Here is a 24,142-nt window from a genome sequence, read left to right as displayed (position 1 = left end):
ACATCAATGTGCTTGCCTATACGTTCAATTCTAGTGTCTTCTTCCATTTACCTCGAGGACACCATTACTAGGACCTGATTGTACCAATTTGATCAATGATGATCGGATTTAACGAGACGTGCCCAAAATTTGACTTCGACTGACAAAGTGATGTTCTTAAAATTGAGTTTTTAGAGTAAAGTTTCATTAAGACAAACATACACTGTCGGATGATTATTATTATAATAATAAGCAATAAAAATCATAAATAAGGTACAACATCTTATATGGCTGGATTTGAAATGCAAGTAAAAGACAAATACTCGGAGGTCATAATTGGGTTGGTAGCGCGGCTGGAGACATCATGAAAGCTTTGGTTGATTCGATAGACCGCTTGATTCAAACTCAAGGACAATTTGGAGATCTTACAACATCTCAAATGCCTGAAACTGCGACGCAAGTGAAAGACAAATATTTAGAGGACATGATTGGGTTAATGCCGCTGCAGAGGACATTATGGAAGCCTTGGTAGATTCAATGGACCATTTTACTCATATTCCAGGACAATTTGGAGATCCTACAACATCGCCTATGCCTGGATTTGAGACGCAGGTGAAAGACAATTACTCGGAGGATATAATTGGGTTTATACTGCAACTGAGGACATCATGGGAGTCTTGGTTGATACGATAGATCATTTTGCTCAAACTCCAGGGCAATTTGGAGATCTTACAACATCTCAAATGCCTGGATTTGAGATGCAAGTGAAAGACAAATACTCGGAGGACATGATAGGGTTTATACTACGGCAGAGGACATCATGGAAGCCTTAGTTGATTCGATAGACCATTTTACTCAAACTCCAGGTCAATTTGGAGATCTTACAACATCTCAAATGCCTGGATTTGAGACGCAAGTGAAAGATAAATACTCGGAGGACATAAATGGGTTCATACCGTGGCTGGAGGCATCATGGATGTCTTGGTTGATTCGATAGACCATTTACTCAAACTTCAGGACAATTTGAATATCTTACAACATCTCAAATGCCTGGATTTGAGACGCAAGTGAAAGATAAATACTTGGAGGACATAAATGGGTTGATACCGTGACTGGGGGAATCATGAATGACTTAGTTGATTCGATAGACCATTTTACTCAAAGTTCAGAACAATTTGGAGATATTACAACATCTCAAATGCCTGGATTTGAGACGCAAGTGAAAGATAAATACTCGGAGATCATAATAGGGTTTATACTGTGACTGAGGACATCATGCAACCTAGGTTGATTCGATATAATTGGGTCGATACCGCGGCTGTGGACATCATGGAAAGCTTGGTTGATTCGATAGACCATTTTGCTCAATCTCCAGGGCAGTTGGGAGATCTTACAACATCTCAAATGCCTGGATTTGAGATGCAAGTGAAAGACAAATACTCGGAGCACATAATTGGGTTGATACCGCGGTATGGCACATCGTGGAAGCCTTGGTTGATTCGGTAGACCATTTGACTCAAACTCCAGGACAATTTGGAGATGCATCCTGTAGTATAAAGTGGTTCCTAAAGGCACCGAATTATCATCGTATGCGTAGTAGGGATGCTCAAAATGTGTTCTTATGTTCCAGGTGGTGTTGGTTTGCGTGGGAGAGCTATCAGATTCGTCAAATCGTCGTTTGAATCTTTGTTTACAAAAGCAGATAAGTCGTTTTGAAAATTTTGTCTTGATAACATCATCAAAATTTTCGAATTCATGAAAATTTATAACTTCCATACTGGGTTTAGTTTGATTTTGAATCAGTTGAATTTGTCCATCTTCAAAATTGATCGGATTAACCATATGTTTTAGTAACACCAGCCCAAGTCCGGGTGTTAGGTGGGACGCTAAACAGCCCTGACACGACGGCCCTCCGACGAGACAGGAGGTTTGCGCAGGCCCAATAAGCCGCCTTTAAAAACAACTATTACGAACGACATAGAAGACAATACAACTCGATACAATCGGCAACGACCTAGGCGACGAATAAAGAATCACGATTGGAAGCTTGGAACATGGAACTGCAAGTCGCTAGGCTTCCCCAGACAACCACACATCGCATAAGAATGTACGATTAAAATCGTTTACCTATCCAAATTTCATCAAAATCGCATTGTGGTGCGAAGCTCATCAGTTTATTTATAAACTTTCCCGCACAGTAGGCTATTTTGCGAGTTTATTCCAGCTTCATATGTTGACATCGTATATTCCTGCAAACAAACTCAAACGAAATCGGATTATCTGTCAAACAGAGTTTGTTATCACAAACTACATCGCAATGTATAACGAATAAACTCGCATAAAAATCGTGCATATCGCATACACTGCCGTTCAACGTCGGATAAGAAATACACATATATCGCCTCCACTTTTCTACGCAAAAAGCGTTTTCGCGACTGGTAAGCGATGAAATTTGTGTGCATAGGCATCGCAAAACAGACAAATAATTCTATTATGCATGCATTCTGGTTGTCTGGGTCGCAGGTTGCGACAGCATAATCTACGATGAATTACATCCCCGCAACTTCGATGTCGTAGCGCTGCAGGAAATCTGCTGGACAGGACAGAAAGTGTGGAAAAGTGTGGCCGGCTGAAAAACAACAAAGCCCCTGGAGTTGACCAACTACCAGGAGAGCTGTTTAAACACGGTGGTAAGGCACTGCCTAGATCGCTGCACTGAGTGATTACCAAGGTTTGGGAGGATGAGGTTCTGCCGCAGGAGTGGATGAAAGGTGTCGTGTGTCCCATCTACAAAAAGGGTGATAAGCTGGATTGTAGCAACTACCGCGTAATCACATTGCTGAACGCCGCCTACAAGGTACTCTCCCAAATTTTATGCAGCCGACTAACACAAATTGCAAGAGAGTTCATGGGGCAGTACCAGGCGGGATTTATGGGTAAACGCTCTACCACAGACCAAGTGTTCGCCATACGTCAGGTATTGCAGAAATGCCGCGAATACAACGTGCCCACACATCATCTATTTATCGACTTCAAAGCTGCATATGATACAATCGATCGGGACCAGCTATGGCAGCTAATGCACGAAAACGGATTTCCGGATAAACTGATACGGTTGATCAAGGCGACGATGGATCGGGTGATGTGCGTAGTTCGGGTTTCAGGGCATTCTCGAGTCCCTTCGAAACGCGTAGAGGGTTACGGCAAGGTGATGGTCTCTTGTGTCTGCTATTCAACATCGCTTTGGAGGGAGTAATACGAAGGGCAGGGATTGACACGAGTGGTACGATTTTCACGAAGTCCGTCCAGTTATTTGGTTTCGCCGACGACATTGATATCATGGCACGTAACTTTGAGAGGATGGAGGAAGCCTACATCAGACTGAAAAGCGAAGCTAAACGGATTGGACTAGTCATCAACACGTCGAAGACAAAGTACATGATAGGAAGAGGCTCAAGAGAGGTCAATGTAAGCCACCCAACACGAGTTTCTATCGGTGGTGACGAAATCGAGGTGGTTGAAGAATTCGTGTACTTGGGCTCACTGGTGACCGCCGATAACGATACCAGCAGACAAATTCGGAGGCGCATAGATGCTGGAAATTGTTGGCCATAGGAAGGGAACCCCCTCACAAAGAATAACAACTAGAGTTCCCTCTCTACACCACGGCAGGCTACTGACTGATACTTCTGCCAGCAGCTGCAGTTCTCTTTATTCAACAATAGGTATATACAATAATCCATAACAAATTTCCTTAATCTATACCAAAGAGCAACTACAACTAACCGGCGCCCGCTTCTTATCCATCTTCGATCTACAACGAAGCGTCGCACACTACCTGATATTCCAACACTCCTCCTTAGTGTGCACGCGTTGCTACTGTCCTGGCTCCTCCTAACACTGAGCCTCTCGTCCAGAGCTCCTCCTCGCCGAACAATTCTTCCTGGCCCAATCCGTTGCTCGTACAAATGGCCTCTATCCGACGTTTGCACAGCACCCTCTGTTGACCAGCTCCTGAATGTTTCGACGCTCCTCCTGATGACCAGCCAGCATCCTACCGAACGTTCCAACCTCCTGATGAATTCCGTCCGGCGCTACCCAAGACTTACGTGGCTGATCCATGATCCCACTGCGCCACACGACTTATGCGGCCGATCCATGATCCCACTGCGACAACGTCGACGGCAATAACATCCCACTAAGATGGAGAATGGGAATCGTTCCTGGGCCCATAACCTGTTGGCCAGATAAGGGAACCCCCTCACCAAGAATAACAATTAGAGTTCCCTCTCTACACCACGGCAGGCTACTGACTGATACTTCTGCCAGCAGCTGCAGTTCTCTTTATTCAACAATAGGTATATACAATAATCCATAACAAATTTCCTTAATCTATACCAAAGAGCAACTACAACTAACCGGCGCCCGCTTCTTATCCATCTTCGATCTACAGCGAAGCGTCGCACACTACCTGATATTCCAACATAGAGGCTGGAAATCGTAAGTACTTTGGACTCCGTAAGACGCTCCGATCGAATAGAGCTCGCCGCCGTACCAAACTGACTATCTACAAATGACCACGATAAACCACAAGGGGGGAGGGGGGGTTGAAAATCTTCAAAAATATGGCCACGTGGTTTCTGGATGGCCCCCTTGCCGTGGTAAATTTTATTGATTCTACTTTTTCTCTGATGACAGCATTCATCCGGTTCTCCTAGCCCATCACAAACTGGACCCTTGTGGGAGTCCTCGTCGAAGTCAGTGGAAAGTACTACTGCACTGTTAAAAAAGTTTATTTGACGAGAACCGAATTCATTCGTGACGTCATGCTGCAGAACCTTATGACATCCTAGCTAATGACGTATTAGGTTTTACACCAAACAAACATAACCTCACAAAATCATCCGTAAGAACACTATTTGACAGTTTCGGTAGTAAGTTCACGAGATTCATCATATCTCCCGTAACAAACCGATGAACCTCCTATCCGGTTTTCCGCGAGCGGTAATGGCCGCCAGCTTTCCTGTGGTTCAGTCTCTGATTTGACATTTGTGGAGGTCAACTGCACCCACCGTTACGAGCATTCTGACCAATGTCGCATATAAGAAGGTGCTGATTAAGTGAATTCAAGCCTTCAGGCGGTAATGGCCGCCAGCTTGCCTGCGGATCAGTCTCTGATTTGACGTTTGTGGAGGTCAACTGCACCCACCGCTCTGAGCATTCTGATCAATGTGGTCTATAAGAAGGCTTGAATTCACTTCATCAGCACCTTCTTATATGCCACATTGGTCAGAATACTCGGAGCGGTGGGTGCAGTTGACCTCCACAAACGTCAAATCAGAGACTAAACCGCAGGCAAGCTGGCGGCCATTACCGCTCGCGGAAAACTGGATTAGGTCACGCAAAATAATTGAAACGTTTGATCCAAGACTTCTTACAAATGGATGTAAATGTACGTCTACTGTTTAATTCCAAAAGCATTTCTATACAACTCAAACATTTTCACCCTTTCGTGTGATAAAACATTTGGGAACTTAGTTCTGTCACTCTTCAATTTCACGTTTATTCATAATTCAATTTGAATTGAAATACACTTGATTTTGCCCTACTGGTTAGCGACAGTGGCTTCGAAGTATATAATAAGGTATAATCTGAGCAATCTACAGTGCTTTACACTTCATTGAAGCGATCTTAATTTTTGACAAAAACGAGCAATGGGTAATGTTTTGAACATAACCGCGAATCAGAGGCGTCGCGTGATCAATTCTTCAACCTGTGCACTATTTTAATATTTCGAGAAAAACACATAAAAGGGACCTGAAATGATAAACGAGTCATTTTCCAGCGCGTTTCTCAATATATTTGCTTATTTTGTTGCATCTAACTGGTACTTAGCTACTTCCTATTTTCTGAATAAACTCAAACTTAACCAAGCTTAAAAGTGATAGTTCGTAAAATTGAAAATTACTGGTGGTGGCTGGCCCAATTATTACTTCCGGTCTTTTACTATACTTAGTATAGTAATAGTCAAGCATTCATTCTACATAATACTAATATGGGGGTAAGCGTGGTCAATTGTTATAGAATTTAAAAAGAAAACGAATGCTAAGACCAAGTGCCACTGGATGACTCCAAACGGGCCAGTATAATGTGGGGTAGTCAGGGTTTAACTAAATTAGCTATTTTGTCACGCACCAATTTCAGTATAATTTGTTTCTACGAATCAAATTCCTAGAAGTTAGGTTTTCAGCATTACTTAGCGCAAGAGAGGGTTTAAACTCTGCGTTAAACTGCATTTTATTCGCCGATTCGGGGCGTTATCATGAGTGATCAGCACTCATGGAACACATTGTTTAACGCGAATGTCAGCCGGGTTCGATCAAAGTGTAAGATTTAGTGTAATTAGTTTAATTATTTTTATTTTTTAGGCATCAAACGTTAGGAGCATGTTTTCAGCGTCGCACAGCCCAGGAGAGGGTGTAAGCTCACAACGGTATAGTGTAGGCCGTCCTCGATTGGGGTCCTGTGGGTCGCATGTAGTGGCTGTGCTCGGGGCAGTTATGTGTTGAAAGCGGTTTCGGGGCAGTTAGGATTGAGTTTTAATATAAACAGATGTAGGATTGAACAAAGTTATAACCTTCAAGGTTCATATTGTGGAGACTATTGACAGCCAAAGCGTTGAGGATAAGCTTTTAGTTAGGAACTGAATTAATTTATCCGATTTGGAATCCTAGATTGAATAGTAGGTATATATGGACAATAATAGAAACTATATACAGTTATCGTTTTATTAAGTATTGAGGATATGTTTTGGTTAAGTTGAGTATCAGATGGGCATGTGTGATATCCATTAATAAGACAGAATTATTAGAACTGTATTTTTGTCTTTGTAGTAAGATTAATTACTTACTAATGTTTTGCGGGCCGGCGAGTGAAAGCGGCCCAATTCTTTTATCTACCTCTTTCCAGACGACCAGTGATGAAGAAAATCTTATAGTTCCAGTATCAGCAGTGGTATTCATATTCATAACAACCACCGTCAATACAGGTAGTCTGTGTTCACATCGTGATTACTTCAAGGACAATCCCAACATCTTCTGTGAATTGCAGATAAGTATTGCGTTTGTATTTTAATTGCACTGAGCTCGTTCTAATCTGATCGATGAATGAATTTACTTGTCACTAATCAATATCATTAGTAAATTTAAATATTCCCGTAGATTAGAAAAGCAAGTGCATATATTTCTATTTTATGGCAACATATCACAACGAAACGGACCATTCGGAGCCTTAAGTAAGATCTCGGTCCGGTTGCATCTAAGGAGATCTTAGTGCAGTGCACACCGGACGTGTTGCCCAGTAGACGTATCGCTCAGCGGTATTTAAATACAACGCAGATAGGCTATGGTCAGAGGGTGCGTTGATATTACAAGATTACAAGATTACAAGTTCGTAAAATTGAAAATTACTATGATCAGAAGAGTTTCCAATGAGACAAATAAGACATATATCTATTCGGAAATTATTGAGCTGGCGCTTTCAATTCTAATTTGAGTTATTCGTAAAATGAGACGAAGTTTCAAATAGAGAAAAGGAAATTGGAATACACACAGGTTTTTTTTTTTACACGGTTTGGTTTTAGTCGTTTAAGACCTTCAGCGTCAATGAAACAATGAGTTAACCCCACGAAAAAAATCACAAAAAAAAGAAAATTCAGGGGGTATTTAAAAACCTGTGAAAGTTCAGGTTAACCGAGAAATTAATGAATTCCAACCGTGTAAAAAAAAACTGGGTGTATATTGTTGGCCGGAGAAGGGAACCCCCTCACCAAGAATAACAAATACTAGAGTTCCCTCTCTACACCACGGCAGGCTATTGACTGATACTTCTGTCAGTAGCTGCAGTTCTCTTTATTCAACAATAGGTAACATATATACCGATCGACTCAGTTCGACGAATTGAGGTGATGTCTGTGTGTTTTTTTTTTTTCTTCCTGAGCAATGGAGGTGGAATCTGCTCAACAGACATACTGGGTTGTCCAGGAAGTGCGGGGTTAGGGGCCACCTCCAACAGCAAACGAGGGAGGCAGGACTGCATCCCCGACCCGCTAAACCGTTTCCATTGCCGCCAAGCCCATCGTCCCTCCGGTACAACTAGAAAGTAATGCTTCAAAGGGGCGCTGTGCACAACGCACCCTCGAGGTTAGCTGCGTGTCCTTGCAGCATCGAACATCGTGACTCGCCTTTTTAGAAGAACACCATGGTGCCAGCGCATTGCTGGCTTTCCAGGTGGCCTTACCACGCCCTATGTCCTCGGAAGGTGGGAAGGGTCGACTTCGCGCCTGCTTCCCTCTGCATGACTGGTATCACGAATGATGATGCCGCGTGCACCCCGAATTGACCTCTCTGCGATAGGGCCTATTCGCCAACACACAAAGGGACTTGCCGACGCGGTGCCTACGCCTGCCTCAGCCTTGACGAGGACCCCTTTCCGTCCTCGGGCTTGGAACCCGCCTGGTTGACCGACGCCGCGAAAGCGACGATACCATGTTGTTCTTCGTGGGCCACTTGTTCGATAAAAGGATCGAGTTCGATCACAGGGCACCGGTATGACCCATGAAGCCGACTCCGAACTCTTGGACCACCTCTTATTTGCACCTGAACTAGCCATTCCTCGAATCCACGTGCCACCTTCTGTGTAGCTCCGAGACGATTTGGACGATAGCCGATAAAACGGCGTTCCAGCCAACTTCATCTTTACACATCCTCCGGACTAGGTTGTCCGGGGTTGTGTCCAGACCACATGTGGCAATCATGTGGTCACGCATTGTGCGAAAACGCGGGCACACGAACAACACGTGTTCCGCCGTTTCCTCTAAACATACGCACACCGAGGCCGAGTGTCCGAAACGGTGTAGGTACTGTCTGAAGCAACCATGGCCTGTAAGGACCTGGGTCAGGTGGAAAGTGATTTCCCCATGGCGCCTCTTGACCCACGTACCCATCTCCGGTATCAACCTATGTGTCCATCTACCCTTAGTGGAACTGTCCCACGCACGCTGCCATTTGACCATTGAGGCCAACCTGAAAGTCCTACGGATGCCTCTCGTGCCGCGCATTTCGAAGCACTCTATGTCTTCACCGATAACGATGTCAATAGGCATCATACCGGTGATGACGCGAAGTGCATCGTGCGACACGGTACGGTACGCGCTCGCAACTGACACATGAGCCTATACGTACTTTCTAACTTCGTTCTGTATCAGTTAATACGCAGGGCCGTGCCCCAAGCTGGCCTCCCATACCTCAGTATGGACATAGCGACGCTAGCCAAAAGCTTGCGCATAAACCGCAGAGCTATTGGACATCATCCGGGACAATGCCACTATAGCTGTGGATGCACGATTGCAGGCGTAATTGACGTGGCTACCAAAGGTGAGCTTATCGTCGATCATTACCCCCAAGAGTTCGATGGAGCGTTCAGAGGTGACCGCGCAGTTGCCTGCCTTTATCACCGCTTGTTGCTCCGACTTTCGGTTGTTAATAACAACCACCTCAGTCTTGTGGTGAGCCAGTTCTAACTTCCTGGAACTCATCCACTCCTCCACAATTGCGATCAAGTGGGCTGCAGTCAATTCCACCTCTTCGATCGATTCGCCGTAGACCTCCAGCGTAATATCGTCAGCGAAGCCGACGATTGCCACGCCCACCGGGAACTTCAACCTCAAGACACCGTCGTACATGACGTTCCATAACACCGGACCCAGAATGGAACCTTGCGGAACCCCTGAGGTTATGTCAACGCACTTCCGACTCGCCTCCGTGTCGTATACCAGTACTCGATTCTGGAAGTAGCTTCCGAGAATCTTGTACAGGTACTCGGAAATTCCAAGACGCAGGTGCGCATCTGCAGTAGCTGCACCAACTGGCTCTATTGAAAGCATTCCTCACGTCGAGAGTCACTACTGCACAATAGCGAACTTTCCTCCTCTTACGCTGGATAGCTATCTCCGCGGATTTGCAACCTGTTGAGGATGATCTTCTCGAGCACCTTCCCCACCGTCCCGAGCAGCACAAGTTAGACAACAACGGTTGCAGCAACTTGATTGTGACTAAATTTGGTCACATATCAGTTGCAGTAACCTATGTCAAACATGTGTGCTGCTAGGGGTATCAAGCAGGCATATTGGTCCCGGTGGTTTTCCCGCCTTTGGCAATAGGACCAAGCTCTGCCTTTTCCATTCTTCAGGGAAGACTCCCTCGTCCAGGCATCTCTGCATGACAGATCTGAACATCTCGGGAACCTCAGCAATGGCCGCTTTGATGGCCAGGTTCGGAATACCATCCGGTCCTGGCGCCTTACCTACGCTAAGGGACTTTGCAATCCCCGCAAGTTCCGCCACAGTTACTCTTCCCTCGTCGGCCACCCTGGCCCCTAGCAGCTCCACAAAGGGAGGCCAGGGACTTTGGTCGTGACGTGGGAAGAGCCCCGCGATGATCCTCTTCAGCATCTCTGGAGACCGCTCGGTAGGGGCCATCGCCCCACGTGTCTTGGCCATTACGACCCTTTAGGCGTCACCCCATGGATTTGCGTTGGCACTTTGACACAGGCCCTCGAAGCAGGCTTTTTTGCTTGATCTAATCTCAGTCTTCAGAGCGGCTATAGCAGCCACGAACGCCACCCGTCGTTCAACACGCTCCTCTTCTGTGCGTGCTCGCTGCATCCGCCTCCTTGCCCGTAGGCAGGCGCGGCGCAGGTTCGCAATTGCTTGAGTCCACCAGTAAGCCGGTGGCCTACCGTTCCTAGGGTGGACTTTCTTAGGCATAGTGGCATCGCATGCACGCGAGAGTACTGTTACCAGCTGCTCGCCGCTCAGACCGAGAGTATGTGCTCGCGGTGGAGCGCTTCCTTAAACACCTCGTCGTCGAAGTATGATGTCTTCCACATACGAGGGCTAGGCCTCGCCCCTTCTTCCGTCCGCTGAATGCTGGTCCCCAGTAAACCACATATCGTATAACAAACAGCAAATAAAGTCGCATTTGCGTCCATCAAAAATCTAAATCGCATTCCATATCAAACTTTGTCAGATTATTGTCGAACAATGTTGTATTGAATGCATCGTATACGATTATTTTTACCGTAGTGAAAATCAATCGTAATTGTGTAACTAAAAACTCGTAATGACTTATATTCCTTGCAATATCCTATATCAGTGCAAATGAATGCCTACGTGAATCGTAATACAATCGAAACCACTTCAGTCCAAATGGATTGTAGACGTTTAAAGCAGTTGAAAAGATATAAATTGTGTAGTTTATGTTGAACAAAAATCCATCTCACTTCAAGATGTGCAGTATGGTGCAGTGGTAGAGTATCCGCCTGCAAATCTAAAGATCGCATGTTGGACTTGGTGCAGATAAGATTTTTTTTTATTTTCTATATTTTAATGTTTAATCGTAATAATGTTCTTTTGATGTCGGGAAAAATCGTAAAATAAAACTCGTATGTACCTATATCGCCTCCACTTTGGTACGTATATAGGCAATCTGTGCATTATATACGATTAAGTTGGTTCTTATATAATAACCTATATCAAGAGTTATAGGTACCAAAATGTTGACTGGGTCGTATAGTCGATACTGTAGCGAACCGCCAGGTGGTCGCTGTGAGTGTAGCCATCATCTACCCTCCAGTTCGAACTACTCGTTTGGCCAGGGCTCCAGAACGTAACGTCGATAATCGACTCGGCCCCGTTCCAGCTGTAGGTTCTTTTTGGTACCGACATTAGCCAAGTCCACATCCAACATGGCCAGTGATTCCAGCAGGATTTGCCCCCGTTGATTCGTGGATCGGCTTCCCCATTCCACGGCCCAAGCGTTGAAGTCCCCCGCTATCACAACCAGCCTACGCCCCATCAAGTTAGCCGTCAAACAATCTAGCCTAACAACAATCGACCGAACTGCTCGATCGACCATCGAGGTAGTAACCCTCCGCGTTTTGGGGCGGCCCCTAAGGAGCTCATCTCCTGGAGACTGTCTCCTCCGTTTTTGTGTCTGCTCCGTTGGAGCAATCACCCCCGACGTGCCCGCAAATACTTGAGCCTCAGTCTGGGTAGACTTTGGCACCACCGTCTTCGCTGGCACGCCCTCGGTCGATTCGACCTTACCCAAATCCGCAAATTCTTGGGACTAAGTCTGGGTAGACCTCGAATCCACAGATTTCACGGGTTCGCACTTGGACGTCCCGACCGCTATTTCCAGCTTGCCATCCAACATCGACTTTCGAAGTTTCAGCAAGCTCCTCTTGAGGTCCTTACTGATATTATGCTTCGATGACGCAAAGTCCATGATGGCATCCAGCTGTTCCGTCGCCACCTCGAAGGCCGAAAGCCCATCGCGTTTGCGGTTCATCGCCTCCACAAGCCATGGGCCGTCAATAACCACTACCGGCGTAGCCGGGGAGAAGGTTAAGTGACCCACGCTGGCGCTGCGCACCGAGCTGCCGAGTATTGCCTCTGACCTCCTAGGCGGAGACCTGAAGAACCCACCTCTTGCGAAGGGGTTGTCACCTACACTACTATCACAAATTGAAGAAGAATTGATATGGTTTTCTATTTTGGTCCCACGAGTTGCTCGGGAAAAGAGGTCCACCACGCCAGAGCCCAGCATGACGCGGTAAGGGACAATTACTGTGGAGGGTGCCCAGGTACCCCACAGGCTCCGTTAAAGGCCTAGCTTATTATTTCGCCCCCCCTGGCCATGCATCCCCTCGGCACGGGTCGCTTGACGCCTTGGGATTAGGGGTTAGAGACGATGGTCCCGGTCTAACTTGCAGTGGCCATGGGGAGGGGTCGTCAAGCCCTTGGGCAAAGTTCCTGCAGCCCCCCTTTTTTTACAAGGATTAAAGGCCATCAAAAATCTGCACGACAGACACCTCGAGCATCCACACTATGCTCGAAGGTGAACAGGGATTTGTTCCTCCCGACCTGCTAAAAACGTGCCTCCCGGATAAACCGGGTCCCTTATCCTTCTTGCCTCGATCCCCCCGGGACCACGGGATGCTGCGACTACGTTTGCGGGGCTGGGGGTGGGGGGTGTTGGGTGGTGGTGAGGGGTGCTTATGCACTTCTAAAATTCCGGACCCTAGCTTAGGCTGTAACCGTTTCACCTTCCCGCTAGAAAGCTAAACACAGTGGCTTATATGCGCCACTCTCTTTATCGAGAGACCACTGGTCGTGTATTTTATCCGTTGCCCGACTTTGCTGCTAAAGCATGAGAGCTATTCTTAGGGAACTGTGGAACGGTCCGAAAACTGCTAATTATTGTATGAATTATAAACGGGGTCTACCTGAGGCAAATCGTGGTCTAAGCGGACACAACGAAAGAGTTTCCTGAGCGGACTAATCTCCCACAGGGCTTGACTCGTGAAATGAACTGAGAGAAGGTAATTTATGTTAAATTCATCTTTATGTTCTTTGATTTTTTCTTTATACACCCAATATTTTTTTTACACGGTTGGTATTCTTTAATTTCCCGGTTAACCTGATTTTTCACACCTTTTTAAATACCACCTGAATTTTCTTTGATTTTTTGTGAATTTTTTCATGGGTTTAACTCATAGTTCCATCAACGCTAAAGGTCGTAATCAACTAAAACCCACCCGTGTAAAAAAAGATCCGGGTGTATATACATTGTTAAAGAGCGTGTGAGTGTGTGTGTTGTTTCAGTGTACATGGCCATGAATGGATACAACATACCTGCGCAGGGTTTACTAATGAATGATGCGGTTCGTCAACCGGGAGGGGTGCACCGACGGAATGCGATGATTCACTCAATGCAGGGGTGCACCGCAGGAATCTTCTCCACCGAGAGCGTTCGCAACGCTTCGAAAGGGTTGAAATAACCGGGGGCTCGCTCTAAAAGGGGTCGAACTACAGTTGCGGGGGAGGGAGTCGGCGGAACCGGTACGCTACCCGATCAATCGCTAACGATCGCAGGAAGGCCGGTGAGATACTTCTCGACCCCGTTTGGCTACCAGTGTCTGGCGGACCCAGCTGAGCCCGTCTCGGGAGAGTTCCACGTGTCCGCTAACGAACAATTCAAAATGGCGAGGCTAACGAGATAGCTTTGCCCGTAACAAAAGCGCCCTTTTGGACGCTAATGTCCAATGCAATAGAAAGAATTAGAACCATTCGCATAAAGAACAATTTTAATGATAAATTACCTTTTTTAAAAACTATAAATTCACGCAAGCAGAGCGTTCGCCGCTGGTGATGTAGAAGCCGGAAACTATTATTTATAGAAAAGCAAATAAATTATGAAATATAATTATGAATTCGCTTGAACCACTTTTTAAACCAGATAGGTTTTTTTTAAATTTAAACTAGTTTAATTAACACACCTTGAACTTGAAAAAGAAACCAAAAAATCACTACGACTGGCTTCTGCTCGAAGGCCGACGATAAATGAAAATGAGGGAATCACCCAAGCAGCACGCGCAACATCTTTCTAATCGGTGTTTGTTCCTAATAAATTGCATTGAAGACACTGGAAATACATCGAGTCACAGTAAAGCCACTTAACTGTTTCAGAAAATAACAATGTTTCATTTCAGTTTAAGTGGCGTTGCAATATTCTACCCATCTGACTTCTTGGGTTGTTTAAAAATCGATGTGTTTCATATCAGAACCAAAACAGATAAGTTGCAGAATTAATAACACTTCGGTTTATTGCTGTTACGACAATGTTTCTGATATGTTGCGAAACACTTTGAGCTCAGCTGAGCAGTATTTTATTTTTGACAGTCCCCTGCATGTTCCGTATAAGGTACAATGAAGTTACAAATGACTTTGTTGTTTATGTAGTGCACTTGTAGCAGAATCTCCAAATAGAATTGTTGGTGTGATGGTTATAGTAGAAGGTTGCAAATCTCAAGGTCCATGGTTCGATTCCCGGATGGTTTTTGTGTTTTTCTTTTCATTGTAGCCGCAAGATGTTGCAAATAGGCTCCACCTCTTGCGCTTTTTGTGTCACAAAGGAGTTCCAAATACGACGCGTTGTGCATAAGTCAGACCTTTAGTAAGTCACACCACAGTTGTTGTTGCTCACTGAGAAACAAGAGGTGTTGCTTGGGCAAATTAATTGTTCCTCTATGCGATTTATTTCAACATCTACCTATACTATTTCCAATAAATTTAGACGAGTTCCACAGTTTACCTATACTCTACTTTATCAAGGGCCATCTAGAATTAATCCTAAAACTATCATTTTTAGTACAATGCGCACCAAACTTGTATGCAAATTTGAATTTTTCTTAGGCAAAAATAATAATGATTCACAAAAATATTTTCTATTTTCCAATTGAACTTTTTAATCGATAAAATAAACAAAATTCGGTAAACCGTTAGGTGGTGGTGAGGGGTGCTTATGCACTTCTAAAATTCCGGACCCTAGCTTAGGCTAGTTCGCCGACTGGCTTGCTGAGTTCCACTGCTACGTTGTCTCGATCCCTCGGCGGTTGTGCCATAAACTTCCTCACTCGAATCTTCCTGACTTCCCCCGGCGTCGAGGGTGGTCCACCAGTTCCGGTGAAGGAAAGGGGGGGGGCTGTGCTCATGCACTTCTTCTAAAATTCCGGCCCCTAGCTTAGGCTAGTTCGCCGACTGGCTTGCTGAGATCTACTGCTACGTTGTCTCGATCCCTCGGCGGTCGTGCCGCAAACTTCCTCACTCGAATCCTCCTGACTTCCCCCGGCGTCGAGGGTGGTCCACCAGTTCCGGTGAAGGAAACTTCCGCACTGATGGTGCCCCGACTACCGGCGGCTATCACAGGGGACGCTTTTGCGCATTGCGCCGACTTCGTCTTTGGGTTGCAGAGGTGGTCCGACAGTTCCGGTGGTGGATGGCGTCCGCACTGGCGGTGCCCTACATACCCGAAGCAATTCCTTCTTCTTTCTTCTTTCTTCAACCTGCACTGATCGAGTGCCGAAGTCGGTCCGACGATTCCGGTTGGCGGAAGACTTCCGGTTCACCGGCGCCCCGACGACCTGAGGCCAAACACTGCTCACTATGCTGGTTTTTACTCCGAGCCGACGCTTATTTGCTGGTCCCTTCTCCATCTACGCTGCAGCTCTGACATTATTTGCCTCACGACTCTGCTTACCGCATTCCACGTATCTTCATCGTGACACATTCGCTCTGCGATGTTGTCCACGCTTAGGGCAGGCATTCCTCTACGTGCTTCCGCAAACCTCGGACAATCGAATAACACGTGCTCTGGAGTCTCCTCTACTTTGATACACGCCGGGCAGAATGGCGAGAACGCATGGCCACACCGGTGCAAATATTGGCGGAAACAACCGTGTCCGGACAGGAACTGTGTAAGGTAAAAATTCACCTCACCATGCTCCCTGTTCACCCACGTCGACACATTGGGGATGAGCCGATGGGTCCACCTTCCATTATCCGCATTGTCCCAGTCCTGCTGCCACTTCACCATAGAGTCCAGTTTCACCGTCTTCCTCACATTTCTGGTATCTCTCCGTTGGTAACACTCGATATCCTCTGCTAGAGTTATGCAGATTGGAATCATCCCTGCGATAACGCAAACTGGCTCCAAGGAAATGGTTCGGTACGCACTCGCGACTCGAACGGCCATAAGGCGAAACACGCTGTTCAACTTTCTGCGGTTACGTTTCGTCTTAAGCGCAGCTCCCCAGGCTGGAGCTCCGTACCTCAGTATCGAGGATGATACTGCTGCCAGAAGACGTCTACTGCTGCTTTTAGGGCCACCCACGTTCGGCATGATCCTTGCAAACGCACTGACCATTTTAGCCGCCTTTTCGCAGGAATAGTCCACATGGGTGTTGAAATTCAACCGATCGTCGATCATCACTCCTAGATGCCTCAAAGCCCGCACGGACGGTATGTTGTGCCCTCCTACGGTAATCTGGATCCGCTGGATCTCTCGGCAGTTGCTAACCAGCATCACCTCTGTTTTGTGGTGAGCTAGCTGCAGCTTGACTCCGTTCATCCAGTTTTCAACTGCGTCAGTCGTTTCCGCCACCAACATTTCTACTTCTTCCAACGACTCTCCGGTTATTCTAAGGACGACATCGTCCGCGAATCCGAAGATCTTCACGCCTTTGGGCAACTTCAGTTTTAGAACTCCATTGTACATAATGTTCCACAGCGTTGGGCCTAGTATGGAACCTTGCGGAACACCTGCCCAGTCAACATTTTGGTACCTGTAACTCTTGATATAGGTTATTATATAAGAACCAACATAACATAATAATATATAATGCACATAATCGTATATAATGCACAGATTGGCTATATACGTACCAAAGTGGAGGCGATATAGGTACATACGAGTTTTATTTCACGATTTTTCCCGACATCATACGAACAGTATTACGATTAAACATTAAAATAAAACAAATAAAAAAAATCTTACCAACACCAAGTCTCGAACATGCGATCTTTGGATCTGCAGGCGGATACTCTACCACGGCACCATAGTGCACATCTTGAAGTGAGTCGGATTTTTGTCCAACATAAACTACACACTTTATGTCTTTACAACTGCTTGAAACTTATGCAAGCCATTTGGACTGAAGTGGTTTCGATTGTATTACGATTCACGTAGACATTCATTCGCACTGATATAGGATATTGCAAGGAATATAAGTCATAATGAGTTTTTATTCACACCATTACGATTGATTTTCGCTATGGTAAAAATTATCGTATATGATACATTCAATACAACATTTGTCGACAATAATCTGATAAAGTTTGATATGCAGTGCGATTTAGATTTTTAATGGACTCAAATGCGACTTTATTTGCTGTTTGTTATACGATATGTGGTTTACTGGCTGCCGTAACCCTAATCGACTTCTGCCCCGAATTCGTTTCGTAAACCAGGATCCGGTTCTGAAAGTAACTTTCCAGGATTCTACACAAGTAGTCAGGAACCCGCATACCGTGCAGCGCTGCGGCGATGGCCTCCCAGCTGGCACTGTTAAAAGCGTTTTTGACGTCAATCGTTACTACAGCGCAGAATCGATTGCCACACCTCTTCTTCTTGGCCGCTCTCTCTGAAACTTCAATGACGTCCTGATTGCATCCACCGTCGATCTGCCTTTTCGGAATCCGAACTGCTTTTCCGATAAGCCAGTCTCGCCCTCAGTGAACTGCGTCAGCCGATTAAGGATAATCCTTTCCAGAAGCTTCCCCAGTGTATCCAGCAGGCATATGGGCCTATACGATGCTGGATTCCCCGGCGGCGGTTTCCCTGGTTTCGGCAGCAGTACTAGTTTCTGGATCTTCCACATATCCGGAAAGTTACCATCTGCTAGGCATTTCTGCAGCACCATCCTGAATAAATCTGGAAACGCCAGAATCGCAGTTTTTAGAGCCACGTTTGGAATTCCATTCGGACCCGGAGCTTTCTTCATCTTCAGACCTTTCGCCACTGATGACAGCTCGTCGTTGGAGACTTGCATACCTGCAATGATTACTCCGTCTTCATCTGCGTACGGTGTAGGCGGCCACATCGTAGAATCATGCTGCGGGAAGAGACCGTCAACGATGATCTTCAGCTTGTCAGGACATATTTCCGCTGGTGTCGCTGGACCCCTGATCCTCGCTGTTACGACCCGATAAGCATTGCCCCAAGGATCAGCGTCAGCTTCCCGGCACAACTCCTTGAAGCAGTTAGATTGGCTGACTTTAATCTCCCGTTTGAAGGCCGATCTAGCTTCACGGAAGATTATCTTACGCTCTTCTCTGACTGTTTCAGACCTTGCTCTCTGAAAGCGTCTTCTGGCTCTGAGACACGCAGCACGAAGGCTTCTCCTTGGCTCCAGTCTTCTTGGCATGGTCGCATCGCATGCCCTCGCAAGAGTTTCTGTCAGCTCATCTGCACCGAGATTTGTAGCGCCGCTGTCTGCTCGAAGTGATTCGAAAAGTAGAACCTTGTCGAAGTCCTTCGCATTCCATTTTCGTCCGCTATTCCTAATCTCTCGCCGTACCGTCGGCATTCGTGTTCCAACACTATACCGAATCGCCTGGTGATCACTATGTGTATAGTCCTCACTAACTCTCCAGCTCATGTTCCTCGCCAGTGACGGACTGCAGAACGTGACGTCGATGATGGACTCCCTGCCATCTCTGCGAAATGTACTAACGGTACCTTCGTTGCACAGCCTGACGTCCAGCTTTGTCAACGACTCCAGCAAACTGTAACCTCTGGGGTTAGTCAGCCTGCTTCCCCACTCCACTGCCCAAGCGTTGAAGTCGCCTCCGATGATAACCGGTTTTCGGCCGATCAGCTTCTCCGTGAGTGAGTCCAGCATCCGGTTATACTGCTCCAAGGTCTGGGGGTGCGTAGCAGCTACACACGAAGATCCCGTTGATTTTGGAGATAACGAAACCCTCGCTTGAGCTGTCTACCACTTCTTGAATAGGAAATTTGCCCATCACTTGGATAGCCGCAATCCCCGATGAATCCGCCACCCAGTTGCCGTTGTCAGAAGGGATCCGATACGGTTCAGCAATAATTGCCACGTCACACATTGCTTCTGTTGTCGACTGCCACAACAGTTGCTGTGCGGTGTCGCAATGATTGAGATTCAACTGGATGATCTCCATTAATCCCGGCCCGCCATCGCCTTCTTGTATGCAGGGCATTGAAAGCCACCCGTCGTATGCTCGTTTCCGTCCTCCGGTTTGCAGAGCAGGCATCTTGGTTGCTTCGTGCAGTCACTAGCAACGTGTCCTTCTTCACCACATTTCCTACATAGAGCGGATCTATCCGGGCGTTTGCAGTTTCGCGCCTGGTGGCCAAACGCCATGCATTTAAAGCATCGCTCCATCTGCTTGGTGACTCGTGGAGCGAATCTCAACGGGCACACCGACCATCCTACTTTCACCTTGCCCGCCTCCACCATTTTGTTGGCAGCCTCTGCTGGTAGTCGTATCGCTGCTACTTGTGTGCCACCGTACGCTCTCCTCAGTCGAATCGTCATTTGCACTTCCCCAGCTTGCATTGTGAGACCAGTGCATCCCTCAGTTCGTCTTCCGTCGTGATTTCGTCCATGTCTCTGCACTCGACCACTGCTTCCTGCGTTAAGGCTCTTACGTTACCGCCACTGCCCAATGAGTTGGCAATGAGCTCCCGGAAGGCCGAGCTCTTGATCGTGGGATCCTTCTTCAGCTCGAACAGCAACTCCCCCTTCTGGGTACGCCTAGTTCTCACTCACCACTTTCTCACTCAAGTCTTTTAGCTCCGGGTCCTCTCTCACCTTCTTCAGGATCGCTGCGTACGACGTTTTATCGCTCGCTTCCACGATTAGGGCATCGCCTTTAACTCTCTCCCGAGGAGAACGACGTTTTTCTTATTTTTTCTGTTCCTTCCTCTTTTTTATATTCTCCTTCTGCTTCTTCCTCTTCTCCCGTTGACTTTCCACGGTCTGCCACTCACCACCTTTGACGCGTTCCTTCAGCACGCTGGCGAAGTCCTGCACATTCCGTTGTTTTTTCGTGACTTCCTGCTCTCCCGGCGAATCCCTTCCTCGCTTTTCCGTGCGAGTGATTCGAGAACTTTCAGGTGCCTGCTGTGTCTCAACTGCTGTATGATCCGCCGCTTCTTTCAGCACCTTTTCAGCTGCTTCGGCTCTTTTTTTTAAAGCGCGATCTGTTCGTGTTCGGCTGCTTTTACGGCGGACTTGATGCTCGTCACTAGAAGCTTGATCTTCGTGTGAACATTGTGCTTGTCCTTCACGAAGTCATAAAGCTCGTTGACTCGCTTCCGCACCTCCATCAGGTTGTTCATCTCAAGTCGTAGCTCCTCCTGAATAGCACCACTTTCCGATTTTTGGGTGGACACCCTATTCCCGGATCCTAGCTCCTGTTGGCCAGCCTGGTTCTCAGAAGTCTTGGCCGTACTATTGGTACTCGCTACTGCTGCCTGCGACATCACCGGAGATCGCTGCAACTTCCCACTTTTTGCGAAAACATTCGCTCCGCCTGCTCCTTCGTTGTTTTTTGTATTCGTTTCCATGTTAAAATGGTCCCCCCTCCGGGCCGTTATCTCTACCTGTTGTAGATAGTCGCCTTTTGTGATCCCATTATCCATTCCAATAATTTAATACCTAGGATCAAAATTCCTTCTAGGGTACACAATGTAATGCTTTGGAATATAACTTTATAGAGTATACTACAATTTGGCAGTATTATAGATTAAAAAAATCTGAAATAGAACCAGATCGCAGACGGGAAATCTGGCGTTATCAAATGAAATATTTTACATATTTTTATGAATCATCCCCAAATTTGCTATGTAACACATAACTCCATGCACTGTCCGCATCAATTTCTCATGCTAAGATTGTGAAACATTTTACAGATTAGTTTGACTTGTAGTTAATATTTCACGGTTTAATGATTACACTAGCTTAAATTAGCAACCCTATAACCAGAGACCGGCGGAGTGAAAAACTGTCGAAATGGCAACGTATGAAAATGCATGAAATCGTGAAAATGATACTGGCAGCACTTGAACTTTTTGCTTGCTTCTTATGGGTGCAAAAAGTAAACAAGTCGAAATGGAACCGCTTTTGACGGTTCGATTGGAAACAAGATGGCGTCTTCGCCGATCTCTTATTCTAGTATTTCTAGTTTAAATGGTTCGCAGCCTGAGAGTTTTGAAGTTCGATAGATAATGGTTTATTTAGTTTCAAACTAGTGACACGATAATTTAAAATATCGATGGATGGTAAATTTCTCCCTCACAAATTACTAATATAAGTTTTGCCTCCATGTGTTTTATGGTAATAGAACTTTACAATTCATCACAGGAATATATTGGCAGACTTCCACCCTCTGATCTCTGTCTGTGACAGCCGCTTGTTCCGATATCAGTGTGAACTGATAGAGCATTGAATTTATCAGTGATTGCTAGGATAAAAAATGACTGTGCTGCTAACAGTGCTATCTATATCTATCAAATTTCTGTAGTGATGGTGATATTAGACAACTTTGATCGTCATTTGTCACCAAGTTTGTCACTAAAGTCTAGTGTGTCATACAGTGTTGTAAAATGTCATTTGCATTCGTTCGTATAATTTTCCAAGAACTTTTTTCAGAAGTTAGAACGTATAGCGCTTAAATGTGCCTACAACTTTGTCTAACAATACATTGCTGTAAATATGTAATCTGGGGCGTGGGAGGCAAAATGTCATTAAAATGACATTATGTTAAATGACACGTGACATTTTGGAGAGTTTTCACTCTCCAGCCTTAGATGTTATATTTAGAGCAATGTACCCTTGAACAAAAATATAGCCTTACTCAAGCTTTATAAGTACGTCTAAAATTATGATGTTAATCATACTTCTGAAGAAAGTTATTAATAAATTGGTCAAATGACATGCAGATGACATTTTACAAGCCTGGTGTCATATTGAATGTAAAGTATTTCTATGAAAATCTAATGATGTGTGAGAATTAGTTAATTGCGTATCCAGTTTTCCGCGAGCGGTAATGGCCGCCAGCTTATGCCTGCGGGTTGGTCTCTGATTATACATTTGTGTAGGTCAACTGCACCCACCGCTCCGAGCCTTCTGACCAATGTGGCACATCCAGTTTTCCGCGAGCGGTAATGGCCGCAGGCTTGCCTGTGGTTTAGTTTCTGATTTGACGTTTGTGGAGGTCAACTGCACCAACCATTCGAGCATTCGGATCAATGTGGTATATAAGAAGGCTTGAATTCACTTAATCGGCACCTTCTTATATGCGACATTGATCAGAAAGCTTGAAGCTTTGGGTGCAGTTTACCTCCACAAACGTCAAATCAGAGACTGACCCACAGGCAAGCTGGCGGCCATTACCGCTCGCGGAAAACTGGATATGTTAGCCAGCGGTAAAAATATTGAAATTATTGAACTTTATTTTAGTAAAACCTTGGTGCAAGACACCTGAAAAGCCCACTATTTCCTCACCCTGAAATCACTGAAATATTTTTTTACTTACCCTGTTTACCCTCTTATTTCTCTTCATTCTAATTTAGAATTACGTAAGCGGGAGCGGAACCGTGACCGTCAGAAGGCCGACTTGAAAACAAAGATACGGATCGCTTCTGAAGATAAACGACGTAAAGATATGCAGATGAAACCAGATGTCCAAACAGGGCACTGCACTGATTATGATCTCCAGCGTATTCGAAAGAAAAGCAACGTTTTTATGCCGGTTTGTAATTAAAATAAAGTTAGCACGGCGACTTATTTTTTTTAATAGTTAGATTTAATAACATTATTGTTCTCACAACAGAATCAGAATTCAGCTTTCCGCGAGCGGTAACGGCCCCCAGCTTGCCTGTGGGCTAGTCTTTGTTTTGACGTTTTTGGAGATCAACTGCACCCACCGTTCCGAGCATTCTTATCAATGTGGTATATAAGAAGGCTTGAATTCACTTCATCAGCACCTTCTTATATGCTACATGGGTCAGAATACTTGGAATATATACACATGGGTCAGAATATACCGCTCGTGCGGTGGGTAAGGTTTGTTGAATTGCTACGATATTTGTGCACTTGCATCCTTTTGCTGGAGTTTTGGCCCACGCTCCCCTCACCATAGATGCATAAAGTGAAAACAATAGAAAACCGTAAATGTATTTATTTTACATCCAATCGGTTACCAATAAACAGCGGTTTTATTGACGGGAAATTGTATCTTTTATTTCTGCAACTCCGTTTCGGTTTCCCCCGGTCTCGTTGGACATTCCACTGTGCCTGTTCCGTCGTATTTATATCGGCAAGATTCCAACAGGTTATCGGCCCAGTAGAAGGGAGTTTATAGTGCAGAAGAAAAGTACTTTGTGCTGGCGAAAACGAAGCGTCCAGGTGAAAAAGACAGTGCTTTGTTCGCTGGCGTGGGTTTGTTTTTTTTTTTCGCGGTGCGTTGGTTGATTTGCTCGTTGCGATACTCGTTCGGAACGCGGAGTTGCCTGTGTAGTGCAGTCGTCGTGAGAACGGAAGAGCTGGCTGACTGAAAGCTGAAGCCCAGTGAGGAAGAAATAAGCAGAAAGTAAACAGACGCGAAGTGTAATTGACTTTTGGGCCAAACACAATTGATACGTTTGCGTGCGTTTTGACA

General features: G+C 45.8%; 1 protein-coding gene and 1 long non-coding RNA gene across 4 annotated transcripts in view; one reads left to right on the top strand and one right to left on the bottom strand.

Annotated features, from left to right (window-relative positions):
- LOC134226487 (hrp65 protein-like) overlaps positions 1–23,731 on the top strand; it is a 250,104-nt gene extending 226,373 nt beyond the window's left edge. The window contains exons 4-5 of one of the 3 annotated variants that reach the window (XM_062707295.1): positions 23,055–23,233; positions 23,315–23,731. In XM_062707295.1, coding sequence (XP_062563279.1) covers positions 23,055–23,233; positions 23,315–23,344 — 209 coding nt within the window. In that variant the 3' untranslated portion in view covers positions 23,345–23,731. Of the gene's footprint in view, positions 1–23,054 lie in introns of all 3 variants that reach the window. The other 2 variants (XM_062707297.1, XM_062707296.1) reach the window with 2 other exon arrangements.
- Positions 13,681–14,436, bottom strand: LOC134225383 (uncharacterized). Its single transcript, XR_009983230.1, has 3 exons — positions 14,380–14,436; positions 14,203–14,267; positions 13,681–14,135 (listed from the first exon to the last, which is right to left on the bottom strand). It is a non-coding gene; the product is annotated as an uncharacterized LOC134225383 (long non-coding RNA).
- Positions 23,732–24,142: the final 411 nt, after the last annotated feature.

This window comes from Armigeres subalbatus, chromosome 3 (assembly GCF_024139115.2).
Source record: "Armigeres subalbatus isolate Guangzhou_Male chromosome 3, GZ_Asu_2, whole genome shotgun sequence".
Classification (NCBI taxonomy): domain Eukaryota; kingdom Metazoa; phylum Arthropoda; class Insecta; order Diptera; family Culicidae; genus Armigeres; species Armigeres subalbatus.
Note: the sequence above shows the minus strand (reverse complement) of the source record. Positions and strands in the feature narration are given on the sequence as shown.